At 47.9% G+C, this 14791-nt stretch overlaps 1 protein-coding gene and 1 long non-coding RNA gene across 4 annotated transcripts in view; one reads left to right on the top strand and one right to left on the bottom strand.

Annotated features, from left to right (window-relative positions):
* Positions 1-4439, bottom strand: part of ACOX3 (acyl-CoA oxidase 3, pristanoyl) — a 55871-nt gene extending 51432 nt beyond the window's left edge. For all 3 annotated transcript variants that reach the window (XR_005720609.1, XM_040237633.1, XM_040237634.1), the window contains exons 1-3: positions 4320-4439; positions 912-1071; positions 352-585 (exon numbers count right to left, since the gene is read on the bottom strand). Coding sequence is in view for 2 of the 3 variants with exons in the window: in XM_040237633.1 (XP_040093567.1) it covers positions 352-585; positions 912-1055 (378 nt within the window). In the remaining variant the exon portion in view is untranslated. The remainder of the gene's footprint in view (positions 1-351; positions 586-911; positions 1072-4319) is intronic.
* A 6805-nt stretch (positions 4440-11244) lies between these two features.
* On the top strand, positions 11245-13333 carry LOC120861805. The gene is made up of 3 exons (XR_005720610.1): positions 11245-11274; positions 12517-12518; positions 13239-13333. It is a non-coding gene; the product is annotated as an uncharacterized LOC120861805 (long non-coding RNA).
* The last annotated feature ends 1458 nt before the right edge of the window (positions 13334-14791 follow it).

Below are 14791 nucleotides of genomic sequence, written 5' to 3' on the forward strand. Positions count from 1 at the left end.
TCTTTTTCTTTACTTCGGTGCAGCATGCAGACTCTTAGTTGCAGCTTGTGGGAATCCAGTTTCTGACCAGCCATCAAACTCAGGGCCCCATGCACTGAGAACGCGGAGTCTTAGCCACTGAACCACCAGGGAAGTCCCTCGTCTCTGTTTCCGTTTCCTTCATCATTTTCTAGAATTCTCTTTAAATAAGTCTCACAAAGCTCTAGAAGCGGGCAAACGCTGCCAACCAGGAAACCACAAAGGCAACTGCTAAGTGTATCTCAGGTTCAGTGGACAGAGCACTGCTCAGCCCCAAGGCCCAGCGCGAGAGCGGCCCCCTCGCCACTCCTCCCCTCTCCCAGGGCGACTCACCAGCACGTGCAGGAAGAACTTGGTGGCCAGGGACCAGTCGTACATGCCCAGGCATTCGATCAGTGCCAGGACCCTTGGCAGGCTGCCCAGCATGTCCCCCACGGGGAGGAAGTCGTACTCGAAGAGCCTCTTACAGCGCAGGAAGTTCAGCTCCTGGTACTTCTCCACCGAGAGCCGGCTGCCGCGGGGATGGGCGAAGAGGGGGTCGTTCTCCAGAGCTGAGAAGATGGCTTTCTGGAAATGCAGCAGGTGAGGAATAGCAGATTTGGAGGCAAAGTATGGAATTTTTTCACTAAGCTCTGACTTACATGGTTTCCTCAAGGCCACGGGCTGCCTCTGGTGGGCAGTCTAACTCAGAAACACAGGGACAGAGATGAGAGGCCTTCTCAGGGGAGAGCAGAGGGCACCAGGCTTAGGAAGCCCAGCCTGTGTCCATTCATTCTGGGCTCCCAAGAGTTCCCTGAGGACCCCCGCCATCTTTCTGCAGATGAACCAGGAGCCCAGGGAGCCCCCTCCCCAAGTGCCACCGAGGCGCCCAGCAGCCACCAGCCCAGCCTCACCTTGAAGCGCAGTGTGTCTTCGCCCTCCCAGAACAGCGCCAGCTCCTTCCAGGGGAATGAAGCGCGGGCGCGGGCCACGTGCAGGGGCCCCTGGGGCAGGTCCGGCAGCACGGGGTCATCGCTCCTCTCCCCGAGGGGCGCCATCACTCCCAGCCACCACCTGTACAGACACGCAACCCGAGTGAGTGCGTGTCCTTCTCATGCCATCACCAACAAGGGCAGACGTGCCGCGGGATGTGAAAGACAGACAGACAAGCTTTGATTGTGAAGGAGGGCAGCCGGGATGACCCCACACAGCTGGCGTCCACTCTCCCAGGGGAGGGGGTGAGGCGAGTGCCCTGGGTTCCACTCCTGCACCGAGGTGACCAGGAGTCAGATGGGGGCAAAGGGCAGCCCTGTGGCCAGCGCTGTGAAGCACTCAGCGTGGCCAGAGGACGCCTCACCTGCCCAGGGCCACCAGACCCGAAGCCCGGGAAGCCTCGCCCCGGAGTCCAGCCCGTGCTGGCCGGCCCGCTCCAGCCACGCCCCTGGAGCCCACCTGGACGGGGGACGTCTGCAGAATCTGTCACTCTACTTGACACAGAAGCATCTGGGTTCCCACTAACAGAGCAACCTAGCCCTCTTGACCAGAGGATCATTCTGGAATTTACTGAGCAGACTAGCTCCTTTTCCAGTGCCCAGGTCAATGAAGGCAGGGATGGGAGGGGCTTGTGAACAAACACCTAGAGAGACAGCCGGAGAGCAGAGTCTTGGGTTGGACTCTCAGGGCAACTCTTTAAGGTCCGTGAGAACATTTAAACCCTGTAGTTAATTAAACATTAGGATAGTCTGGCAGGTCGAACTCTGAGCATGACGGTCAACACTGTTGGCACACGGTGGAAACGTGGTCACTCTTGCTGGTGAGACCCCTGTGTCTTCCCGGCGGGAGGGGAAAGATTTGCAGGGCACATGTGAAGACCTGCTTGTGTGTCAGAGGGCTTCCCTGGTGGCTCAGACAAGAAGGAATCCACCTGCAATGCAGGAGACCTGGGTTCAATCCCTGGGCCGGAAAGATCCCCTGGAGGAGGGAACGGCCACCCACTCCAGTATTCTGGCCTAGAGAACTCCATGGAGAGAGGAGCCTGGAGGGCGATAGTCCAAGGGATCTCAAAGAGTCAGACACGACTGAGCGACTTTTTCACTTTGTGTGAAACGGACTGTGCCCTTGACAGACAGCAGCTTATTTCATCCCTTAAACTGTGGGCCAAGTACTACTGTCCCTCTCAAAAGACGCAAGAACCCCAATTCAGAGAAGCTCGCTGTCATTTGCAAGCTCCCACCACTGAGAAGTGGCACAGGAAGGATCTGAACTCCGCAGAACACGAGCCCTGGGCAAGCTCTTTAGCCACCAGTTTAAGACGCTGAGAGGACTCCCCTGGTGGCCCACTGGCTAAGACTCCGTACTCCTGGTGTGAGGGAGATGGGTTCAGTTCCCAGTCAGGGAGCTAGATCCCATATGCCACAACTAAGACACACACAACCAAAAACAAATTAAAAAAAAAAAGATGCCGAGAAAGAAGCAGAGACTAACTTCAGAGCAAGCAGAAAGAAAAGAGACAAAAGCCTAGAGCAAAAAGTGTAGAGTAGAAGACAGAAAATTGACAAAAACAAAGTTGGTTCGTTGAAAAGACTGACAACTTTTAGCTTGATTGACCCAGTTAAAAAAAAAAAAAAGAGGGAAAACACAAATTACTAAGTTGAGGAACCAAAGAGGGATTATTACTACCAACCTTAAAGAAATAAAAAGGATTCTAAGGGAATACTATGAACTGTATGCCAACAAGCTCGATAACTTCCATGCAACTGACAAGTTCCCAGAAAGACACAATCTACCAAAACTGACTCATGGAGAAACGGAATATGGGATCAGATCCATAAAGAGGAGACTCAGTGAGGAATCAACACCCACAAAGAAAAGCCAGAGGGCTTCCAATGTGAATTCTACCAAATATTTAAAGAAGAAAAATTAAAATGTATGCACTCTTACAAAAAAAAAAGAAGAGGAGGGAACACACCTATGAAGTGCTCCATTAAGGCAGCATTACATTGAAACCAAACCAAAGATATGACAAGAAAACTGCAGACTAATATCTCTCGTGAATATGAAAGTAAAAATCCTCAATAAATCTTGTAAAGTGAATCCAGCAACATATTAAAAGATTATATATCACAACCACGTGAGATATATCCCAGGAATGTAGGGTTGACTCAACATTTGAAAATCAATTCATGTGATACACCATATCAACAAAACAGATGGATAAAAGATACATGATCGTATCAACAAAATAAACGGACAAAAATGATCATATCAACAGATGAAGAAGAGCATGTGACAGAATCCAACACCCTTTCATGATAAAAACTCAACAAACTGGAAATAGTTTGATAAAACTCTTGAACCTGATAAAAAAAATCTACGAAAACCCTCTAGCTATCATTGTCCTTAAATATAAAGGACTGAATGCCTTTCCCCTAAAATCAGGAACAAGACAAGGATGTCCATTCAACCACTTCTAGTCAACACTGTACCGGAGGTGTTGCTGCTGCTGCTGCTGCTGCTAAGTCGCTTCAGTCGTGTCCGACTCTGTGCGACCCCAGACACGGCAGCCCACCAGGCTCCCCCGTCCCTGAGATTCTCCAGGCAAGAACACTGGAGTGGGTTGCCATTTCCTTCTCCAATGCATGAAAGTGAAAAGTGAAAGTGAAGTCACTCAGTCGTGTCCGACTCTTAGCGACCCCATGGACTGTGGCCCTCCAGGCTCCTCCGTCCATGGGATTTTCCAGGCAAGAGTACTGGAGTGGGGTGCCATTGCCTTCTCCGACCAAAGGTGCTAGCCAATCCAATTAAGCAAGAAATGATATAAAAGGCATCCAGATTAGAAACCTATCTCTATCTCCAGATGACATGATTTTGTACAGAAATTCCTAAGGAATCCACTAAAAAACTATTAGAATTAATAAATCAGTCTAGCCAGTTTGCAGGGTACAAGACCAGGGAGCAAAACTCAGCTGACTTCGATACACTAATGGTAAACAACTCAAAAATGAAATTAAGAAAACAGTTCTATCTATAACAGCATCAAAAATAATAAAAATACTTGGAAGTAAATTCAACAAAAGAAGTGTAAAACTTATACTCAGAAAACTATAAAACATTTTTTATAGGGTTAGTTGATGTATAAACCAAAGTGCCAGCCTGGAAGTCCTCTCTCCCCCCTCTCTCAGAATCCAATTAGTTACCAAGCCCCTTCCTCACTGCACCTCTCTAATACTGAACAAATCCTGTCTTTTCTCTTTGAGCCAAGAAATCTTACAACAACCTCCAGTTATTGAGCAAACACTGAGAGTGGCTGGAGCAGCTGATTCCCTCTGGGCAAAGGCGGACTGGACCTTCAGATGTCGCCGGACCCTACGATCGCGGCCACCGCAGGGCCCAGCGAACACACCACAGGCTCCCAACTCTGGTCCGGCGGAGATCCACCCAGATCCCAGAAGCGGAGGACCGCGCGCGCGCGCGCAGCCGCAGACAAGCCTTGCGGGCTGCCCCCGGGCCTGACGTCATCGCGGCCGCCGCTGCACCCTGTCACCCGGGAAACGCAGGACGCCTGGGCGAGCCCATGCTGCTGGAAAGTGAAACTGAAAGTCGCTCAGTCCTTTCCGACTCTTTGCAACCAGGCCAGAATTCTCCAGGCCAGAATACTGGAGTGGGTAGCCTTTCCCTTCTCCAGGGGATTTTCCCAACCCAGGGATGGAACCCAGCTCTCCCGCATTGCAGGAAGATTCTTTAACAGCTGAGCCAGCAAGGAAGCCCAAGAATACTGAAGGAGCTGGTAGCCTTTCCCTTCTCCAGGAATTCTCTGAAATTCTCCAGGCCAGAATACTGGAGTGGGTCAGTCAATCAGTCAGTCAGTTCAGTCGCTCAGTCCTGTCCCACTCTTTGTGACCGCATGGACTGCAGCACGCCAGGCCTCCATGTCCATCACCAACTCCTGGAGTTTACTAAAGCTCATGTCCATTGAGTCAGTGAGGCCATCCAGCCATCTCATCCTCTGTCATCCCCTTCTCCTCTGCCCCCAATCCCTCCCAGCATCAGGGTCTTTTCAAATGAGTTAACTCTTCCCATCAGGTGACCAAAGTATTGGAGTTTCAGCTTCAGTACCAGTCCTTCCAATGAACTCCTTGCAGTCCAAGGGACTCTCAAGAGTCTTCTCCAACACCACAGTTCAAAAGCATCAATTCTTTGGCATTCAGCTTTCTTTACAGTCCAACTCTCACATCCATACATGACCACTGGGAAAACCATAGCCTTGACTAGACAGACCTTTGCTGACAAAGTAATGTCTCTGCTTTTGAATATGCTATCTAGGTTCTCATAACTTTCCTTCCAAGGAGTAAGCATCTTTTAATTTCATGGCTGCAATCACCATCTGCAGTGATTTTGGAGCCCAGAAAAATCTGCCACTGTTTCCACTGTTTCCCCATCTATTTTCCATGAAGTGATGGGACCGGATGCTATGATCTTAGTTTTCTGAAATTTGAGCACTAAGCCAACTTTTTCACTCTCCTCTTTCACTTTCATCAAGAGGCTCTTTAAGTCTTCTTCACCTTCTGCCATAAGGGTGGTGTCATCTGCATATCTGAGATTATTGATATTTCTCCCAGCAATCTTGATTCCAGCTTGTGCTTCATCCAGCCCAGCGTTTCTCATGATGTACTCTGCATAGAAGTTAAATAAGCAGGGTGACAAGATACAGCCTTTACGTACTCCTTCCCTGATTTGGAACCAGTCTTTTCTTCCATGTCCTTTTCTAACTGTTGCTTCTTGACCTGCATACAGGTTTCTTAAGAGGCAGGTCAGATGGTCTGGTATTCCCATCTTTTTCAGAATTTTCTACAGTTTTTTGTGATCCACACAGTCAAAGGCTTTGGCATAGTCAATAAAACAGAAAGAGATGTTTTTCTGGAACTCTCTTGCTTTTTCGATGATTCAGTGGATGTTGGCAATTTGATCTCTGGTTCCTCTGCCTTTTCTAAATCCAGCTTGAACATCTGGAAGTTCACAGTTCATGTCCTGTTGAAGGCTGGCTTGGAGAATTTTGAGCATTACTAGCATGTGAGATGAGTGCAATTGTGTGGTAGTTTGAACATTCTTTGGCATTGCCTCTCTTTGGGATAGGAATGAAAACTGACCTTTTCCAGTCCTGTGGCCACTGCTGAGTTTTCCAAATTTGCTGGCGTATTGAGTACAGCACTTTCACAGCATCATCTTTTAGGATTTGATATACCTCAACTGGAATATCCATCGCCTCCACTAGCTTTGTTCGTAGTGATGCTTTCTAAGGCCCACTTGACTTCACATTCCAGGATGTCTGGCTGTAGATGAGTGATAACACCATCATGATTATCCAGGCCGTGAAGATCTTTTTTGTACAGTTTTTCTGTGTATTCTTGACACCTCTTCTTAATATCTTCTGCTTCTGTTAGGTCCATATCACTTCTGTCCTTTATTGAGCCTACCTTTGCATGAAATGTTCCCTTGGTATCTCTAATTTTCTTGAAGAGATCTCTAGTCTTTCCCATTCTATTGTTTTCCTCTATTTCTTTGCATTGATCACTGAGGAAGGCTTTCTTATCTCTCCTTGCTATTCTTTGGAACTCTGCATTCAAATGGGTATATCTTTCCTTTTCTCCTTTGCTTTTCGCTTCTCTTCACAGCTATTTGTAAGGCCTCCTCAGACAGTCATTTTGGTTTTTGCATTCCTTTTTCTTGGGGATGGTCTTGATCCCTGTCTCCCGTACATTGTCATGAACCTCCATCCATAGTTCATCAGGCACTCTGTCTATCAGGTCTAGTCCCTTAAATCTATTTCTCACTTCCACTGTATAATCATAAGGGATTTGATTTAGGTCATACCTGAATGGTCTAGTGGTTTTCCCTACTTTCTTCAATTTAAGTCTGAATTTGGCAAAAAGGAGTTTATGATTAATACCCACTGGAGTGGGTACCCTTTCCTATCTCCAAGGGATCTTCCCAACCCAGGGATGGAACCCAGGTCTCCCATATTGCAGGGAGATTCTTTACCAGCTGAGCCACAAGGGAAGCCCAGAATCAGAGCCTTCCTGGGACTCTCCCCGGTGGACCTTCCTGCATCAGAATCCCTGGGATCCTGTCCCCTCCCTGATTTACCACACTGCTTGACCTGCATTTAGCAGGGAACGTGCTTTGGATGTCGTTTGGTGGGACTCAGTGGACTTGGAGACTTTTTTGGGTGGTGGTGAGGTAGGGAGAGAGGACGGACTCACACACTTCCTGGGGTTGCTTTGAAGGGACCTGGCGGGGGAGAGATGCAGTGGGGACCGACATGGAGGAGCTACTTGGGGGAGGAGAGAGGGGCTTCTGTTTTGTCCAGGTTTTGTTAGCTGGTTCCTGGTAAAGCTGCCAGGGGATTGTGTGGTCAGTGGAGCAGAGTGCAAGCTCTTCCGGTAGCTCAGCTGACCATAATCTGCCAGGCCTCAGCGAGGGCTCTGGTGTCAGTCCCCCACCCTGGTTCGTTTGACCTCTGTCCCCTCCACCCCGTCGGGCACACCTGTCCCCTGTTCCTTTTGAGTTCTTTGGTTTGTTGGCTGCTGTTGGTTCCTGCCGCTATTTGGACACGTTAACCCTTAAGTCTCCTTGCAAACTCTGGCCACTTGTCCCTCTGTATCCCCTTGCTGCTTTGCCTCCCATCCACTTCCCTCACTGGCTCAGGATCCACAAAAGGGTTGTAGGGAAGGAGTTACCAGGTCACTGGGTTGAGATGGACCATAATGACTTGGTACCGAGTATGGTCCTGTTACGGCTTCCCTGGTGGCTCAGATGGTGAAGAATCTGCCTGCCATGTGGGAGATCTGGGTTTATTCCCTGTGTCTGGACAGTCCCTGGAGGAGGCCATGGCAACCCATTCCAGTACTCCTGCTTGTAGAGTTCCATGGACAGAGGAGACTGGCAGACTATATAATGTGTGGGGTTGCAGAGTGGGAGCCAACTGAGCGACCTTCACTCAGACTCACCTACATGACTCCCCTGGCGGCTCAGACGGTAAAGTGTCTGCCTGCAATGCGGGAGACCCGGGTTCGACCCCTGGGTCGGGAAGATCTCCTGGAGAAGGAAATGGCAACCCACGCCAGTATTCTTGCCTGGAAAATCCAATGGATGGAGGAGCCTGGTGGGCTACAGTCCATGGGGTCACACAGAGTAGGACACAACCGAGCAACTTCACTTTCTTTCTTTCACTTTCACCAACATGGACCTGTCACGAGAGCCGGGACCACAGGCAGCAACCTCCTTCCCCAGAGTAAAACTACATGGAGTAGTAGGTGGCTGAGAATGGCGATGGGGAGGAGTTAGGCACTGCAGCAAGGCTTTGTATGCGATGCACATACAAAGGCCTGAAGCTTTGATCTTTTTGGCAAATGTTACAGGCATGAGTCAATGAAGAAAAATTAAAAAATTTTTTTTCTTTCTTTGGCTGCTTCAGGTCTTAGTTGTATTACGTGGGATCTTTCACTGGGGCCCATGGACTCCCTAGTGGTGGCACGAGGCCTCTGGAGCACTCAGACTCAGTATTTGCAGCACTAATGTGAAGTCAAGCGGGCCTTAGAAAGAATCACTACAAACAAAGCCAGTGGAGGTGATGGATATTCCAGTTGAGCTATTTCAAATCCTGAAAGATGATGCTGTGAAAGTGCTGCACTCAATATGCCAGCACATTTGGAAAACTCAGCAGTGGCCACAGGACTGGAAAAGGTCAGTTTTCATTCCTATCCCAAAGAAAGGCAATGCCAAAGAATGCTCAAACTACCACACAATTGCACTCATCTCACACGCTAGTAAAGTAATGCTCAAAATTCTTCAAGCTAGCCTTCAACAGTATGTGAACTGTGAACTTCCAGATGTTTTAGAAAAGGCAGAGGAACCAGAGATCAAATTGCCAACATCCGCTGGATCACGGAAAAAGCAAGAGAGTTCCAGAAAAACATCTATTTCTGCTTTATTGACTATGCCAAAGCCTTTGACTGCGTGGATCACAATAAACTGTGGAAAATTCTGAAAGAGATGGGAATACCTGACCATATGACCTGCCTCTTGAGAAACCTGTATGCAGGTCAGGAAGCAACAGTTAGAACTGGAAATGGAACAACACACTGGTTCCAAATAGGGAAAGGAGTACGTCAAGGCTGTATATTGTCACCCTGCTTATTTAACTTTTATGCCGAGTACATCATATGAACTGCTGGGCTGGATGAAGCACAAGCTGGAATCAAGATTGCTGGGAGAAATATCAAAAACCTCAGATACGCAGATGACATCACCCTTATGGCAGAAAGTGAAGAAGAACTAAAAGCCTCTTGATGAAAGTGAAAGAGGAGAGTGAAAAAGCTGGCTTAGAGCTTAACATTCAGAAAACTAAGATTATAGCATCTGGTCCCGTCACTTCATGGGAAATAGATGGGGAAACAGTGGAAACAGTGGCAGACTTTATTTTTCTGGGCTCCAAAATCACTGCAGATGGTGATTGCAGCCATGAAATTAAAAGATGCTTACTGCTTGGAAAGAAAGTTATGACCAACCTAGATAGCATGTGGAAAAGCAGAGACATTACTTTTCCAACAAAGGTCCGTCTAGTCAAGGCTATGGTTTTCCCAGTGGTCATGTATGGATGTGAGAGTTGGACTGTGAAGAAAGCTGAATGCCGAAGAATTGATGCTTTTGAACTGTGGTGTTGGAGAAGACTCTTGAGAGTCCCTTGAACTGCAAGGAGATCCAACCAGTCCATCCTTAAGGAGATCAGTCCTGGTTGTTCATTGGAAGGGACTGATGCTAAAGCTGAAAGTCCAATACTCTGGCCACCTCATTCGAAGAGTTGACTCATTTGAAAAGACCCTAATGCTGGGAGGGATTGGGGGCAGGAGGAGAAGGGGACGCCCGAGGATGAGATGGCTGGATGGCATCACTGACTCGATGGACGTGAGTTTGACTGAACTCCAGGAATTGGTGATGGACAGGGAGGCCTGGCATGCTGCGATTCATGGGGTCGCAAAGAGTCGGACACAACTGAGCAACTGAACTGAACTGAACTGAACTGCTGTGAGGCATGTGAGATCCGAGTTCCCTAACCAGCGATCAAACGCCCATACCCCCCCCTCCCCATTGCAAAGAGGATTCTTAACCACTGGACCACTAGGGAAGTCTCAAGAAAACATTTTTTTTAAACTGTAATCCCAAGACGTGCAATCCAAAGTGTTTAAATACTGAAGGAAGCTTGGCATCAGGGGAGTGTCTGGCTGAGGGTCTGGAAAGTAACAGGGAGGTGGGCTGATGAACAGGCCTGAAGGCCATGTTCAGCTGGATAATGGGAGGAGACATTTAATCTGAGTTTTCAACTGGGAAAAGATAGAGGGTGAGCATTCTGGGCAGAGGGAACAGGGTGGGGGTGAGGGGAATGGCCTTCCAAATTCTAAGCATGAGAAATGCCCTGTGCAGGGGCTGAAGGAGTGAGGGAAGGAAAATGAGGTTGGGAGAGGGGCAGGAACCAGGCTGGATGGGACTTTGGGGGCAGGAGCCCAGATGCAGGCTAACTGTATCCCTAATCAACATGTGGGTTTCTGGCAAGGAACTGGTATGATCTTGTGCCAGGATAACAGCCCATATAGAACTGAAAAATTTCCACCTTCCCTCTAAACGTTCAGCTCAGTTCAGTTGCTCAGCTGTGTCCGACTCTTTATGACCCCATGGACTGCAGCACACAGGGCCTCCCTGTCCATCACCAATTCCCAGAGTTTACTCAAGCTCATGTCCACTGAGTCGCTGATGCCATCCAACTGTCTCATCCTCTGTCGTCCCCTTCTCCTCCTACCTCTAAACATTGACCTCTGGACTTAAGACCTCTTGTTACTGAATTCAGCTGCAGCTGCTTGCCACCTGAAGGCCAACGTGCGAGAGGCGAATGTTTATATAAAGGAAAAATTGCTTTATTTAGGAGTCCAGCAACCAGAGAAGAAGGTGGACTCAGGTTCAAAGGCCAACTCCTCACTGCCAGTCAGTGCATAAGAACTTTTAAAGGGGAGTTTTAGGGCTCTATAGGAAGGGGGTAGGAGCTGCATGAAGAAACAACCCAGTCAGCTCTGAGAGTCATCTTGCTTGAAAATAATCATGCCATTGTCTGATTTGGCTTCCCTCGTGGCTCAGCTGGTAAAGAATCCGCCTGCAAAGCGGGAGACCTGGGGTTGATCCCTGGGTCGAGAAGATCCCCTGGAGAAGGGAAAGGCTCCCCACTCCAGTGTTCTGGCCTGGATGTAGGGAATATGCTATCCACAGGCCTGTACTATTAACAGGGCTTCTTCGAAAAATAAGAATGACTTTCTCATCACCCCCAGGCGAAGGGCTGGAAGCAGTAAAAAGGACATTGTGGAAAAACACCTTGAAAACAAGCTGTTGAAGTACTGGTGTGACTGATGGAAGACCAGTAACCAGAGCCTTGAGGGAGCTGCTGAGAAAGGTCGTCACTAGCTGAAGGGCTAAACACACTCATGAAAGGCCTGAAGGTTTAACATTGAGGACTGTGCATTGTATATCTTTATCCCTGATCCGAGATTGTAAAAACTAGTTATCTCTAGAGCATGTACCAGGAAGTAGATGTTAGCAATAAAAGGCATGCAAGGATTAGGATCTGGGCTTTTGCCTGTGAATAGCATCAGCCCCCTGATCCCCACTTTATTTCTGAGTCTTATTTTTGTTGATTCTTCTGCGGCACCACTCCCTAGGGTTGTGTCATTGTTGGGCTGGTCCCAAACAGAGTGCCCAAACAGGGGCGTGAGGTCGCTAGTAGCTTTCAAGGCTTTTTTGACAGTGCCAGTAGATGAGGGGAATTCTAGCCGAGAGATGGGAAGACAGTGAAAGTGCTTGGTGAATACACCCCCATGGGTTTGTCACTCAGGGACACACAGGGCAATCTCCTTCTAAGCATGCTGACTATATTGCGTTTCTAAAAGCTTTACTACATAGCTCTGGAGTGAAAGTGAAAGAAGAGACTTCTGGGAACTATTTCAGGCAATTCATAAGCACTGTCACTGGTTAGATCCAGAAAAAGGGACTTTGCGTCTTAGTGAGTGGAAAGAAGTGATGCGCTGTTTGCATAGAGCCTATCCTGAGGAACCCATTCCTAAAGAGTGTGGTCTCTGCATAGCCTTGTTTATACCACTTTTCCCCTTTACAGTCTGAACGGCCAGACTCTTCTGATTCAGAATCTAACACTCCTGCTCCTACACCTCAGGAGTCACCTGTCCGGCTGCCTCATAAAGGGAAATAGAATCATTTGGAAGGGGAGAGAGAGGCTCAGTTTTTGAGTCCTAAATCCCGTGTTAACTATGGTGCTGAGCAACATCCTGGAGCTTTCCCTTTATCACCAGTCTCACAGACTTTGGCTCCTTAGCTGGGGCCCCCATAGTCCAGGAATCCCCTCCACTGGATCCTGACACACCTTTGGATGATGGGGTGTTGAGAGCTGCAGTCACAATACCAAAGACGTCTGCGCCTGCTCTCTCATCTTTTCAGCAAGCTGTATGAGCAGTAAGGTGAGAAGGTGACCTTGATGCTTTGGTTTTGCCTGTTATCGTGACTGAGGTGCCCCCCAGTGCTCTACTTCCACAAGGCGGAGTACAATTTGAGCATACTCCTGTCCCTTTTAAAACTGTTCAGGAGATTAAAGAGGCATGCACACAGCATGGAACTCACCTCCTCACACCACAGGTCTTACTCAGGGGCTGGCTCAGTCTGAATGACTCATTCCATGTGATTGGAAATGATTGCTAGAACTTGCCTATCCGCTTTGGAATTTTTACAGTCCCGAACACGGTGGCAAGATGAAGCCTCTCAACAGGCTCAAAGAACTGCGGCTGCTGATCCTCCTCTTAATATTACTGTGGAGCAATTAATGGGGTCAGGGCGTATCAAGGGATTCAGAGACAACTACAGTTCGATGATCAACTTTTAAGTCAAATTAGATTTATTTGTCTTAGGGCATGGGAAAAAGTTAGCCCCCTCGGGACAGTCTCATCCTTCTTTTGTTAATGTAAAACAATCCAATGGAGAACTTTATACTGATTTTATCGCCCGACTAAAACAAAATCTGGTGAGAACTGTTGCTCAAATTGAAATAAGGGATATATTGTTACTGATACTTGCCTATGACAATGCAAATTCAGAATGTCAAAACGCTTTACAGCCTCTTAAAGCATAGGGAATAGTCTTGCCGGGAAAATCTCCGGGACGGAGGAGCCTGGTGGGCTGCACTCCATGGGGTCTCGAAGAATCGGACACGACTGAGCGACTTCACTTTCACTTTTCACTTTCATGCATTGGAGAAGGAAATGTTAACCCACTCCAGTGTTCTTGCCTGGAGAATCCCAGGGATGGGGGAACCTGGTGGGCTGCCGTCTATGGGGTCGCACAGAGTCAGACACAACTGAAGCGACTTAGCAGCAGAAGCAGCAGCAAAGTACAAGGAAAGCCTCTAGAGGATTTTATTAAGGCTTGTCATGATATTGGATCGGGAACCTATAAGATGCAATTGTTGACTCAAGCCATTATGGGCTTGCAACAACAAGCAAATCAACAGGTTAAATGTTTTAGTTGTGGTAAGAGAGGACATGCGCAGAAAAATTGCAAGACTAATAAAAATACACCCAATAAGCCTGCTCCCATAAACGAAAATGAAAAGACACCTGGATTATGCCCTTGCTATAATAAAGGCCATCATTGGGCTAATCAGTGTAGATCTAAATTTCATGAAAATGGATCCCCTTTGTTGGGAAACTGGAAGGAGGGCCCCGCTCAGGGCCTGTCAAACAATATGCTGCTGCTGCGGCGTCACTTCAGTCGTGTCCGACCCTGTGCAACCCCAGAGACGGCAGCCCGCCAGGCTCCCCCGTCCCTGGGATTCTCCAGGCAAGAACACTGGAGTGGGTTGCCGTTTCCTTCTCCAATGCATGAAAGTGAAAAGTGAAAGGGAAGTCTCTCAGTCGTGTCCGACTCTTCACGACCCCATGGACCACAGCCCACCAGGCTCCTCTGTCCATGGGATTTTCCAGGCAAGAGTACTGGAGTGGGGTGCCAGTGCCTTCTCTGCAAACAATATGAGCTCTCAACAAACCTGGAACGCTGTTCCTTTTGTGTACTCAGCCAGCGAACAGCAACCTCATCCACCCCTTGCAAACCGTACACCTGCTTACCGACCTCCTTCCTGCAACATCCGGGAGCACAGCACTAGATGTCCTCGCCATTGATAATTTACTTCTTCTGCCAACGATGAGAATTTATAAAATCCCTGCTGCAATTAAAGGCCCAGTGCCTAAAGGAAGGGTGGGTATTATTAGGGTGCAGCACTTTACAAGTGAGGGAGTTCAAGTCCTAACAGGGATTACAGATGAAGGTTATGAGGGCAAGATTTCTGTTATGATGAAAACAGAGTATCCTTATCAAAGAATAAAAGGAGATCGTATAGTTCAATTGTCATTATTACCTATGTCAATACTAGTAAATCTCATATTTCAAGAACTGGAGGATTTGGAAGGACAGGAAAACAGGTATATTGGCAAACTTTTGTACCTGATTCTAGACCCACATTATCTGTGTATACCAATAATAAGCAATTTTCAGGACTTGTAGATACTGGAGCTGATGTTTCTATAATATCTGAAAAGCACTGGCCAATTTCTTGGCCTTTATCAGATGTTCCTATTGTGTTAACTGGAATTGGAACTATGCAAAATATTCAAAAAGGTACTAATATTTTGACCTG

This window comes from Oryx dammah, unplaced genomic scaffold (assembly GCF_014754425.2).
Source record: "Oryx dammah isolate SB20612 unplaced genomic scaffold, SCBI_Odam_1.1 HiC_scaffold_3, whole genome shotgun sequence".
NCBI lineage: Eukaryota > Metazoa > Chordata > Mammalia > Artiodactyla > Bovidae > Oryx > Oryx dammah.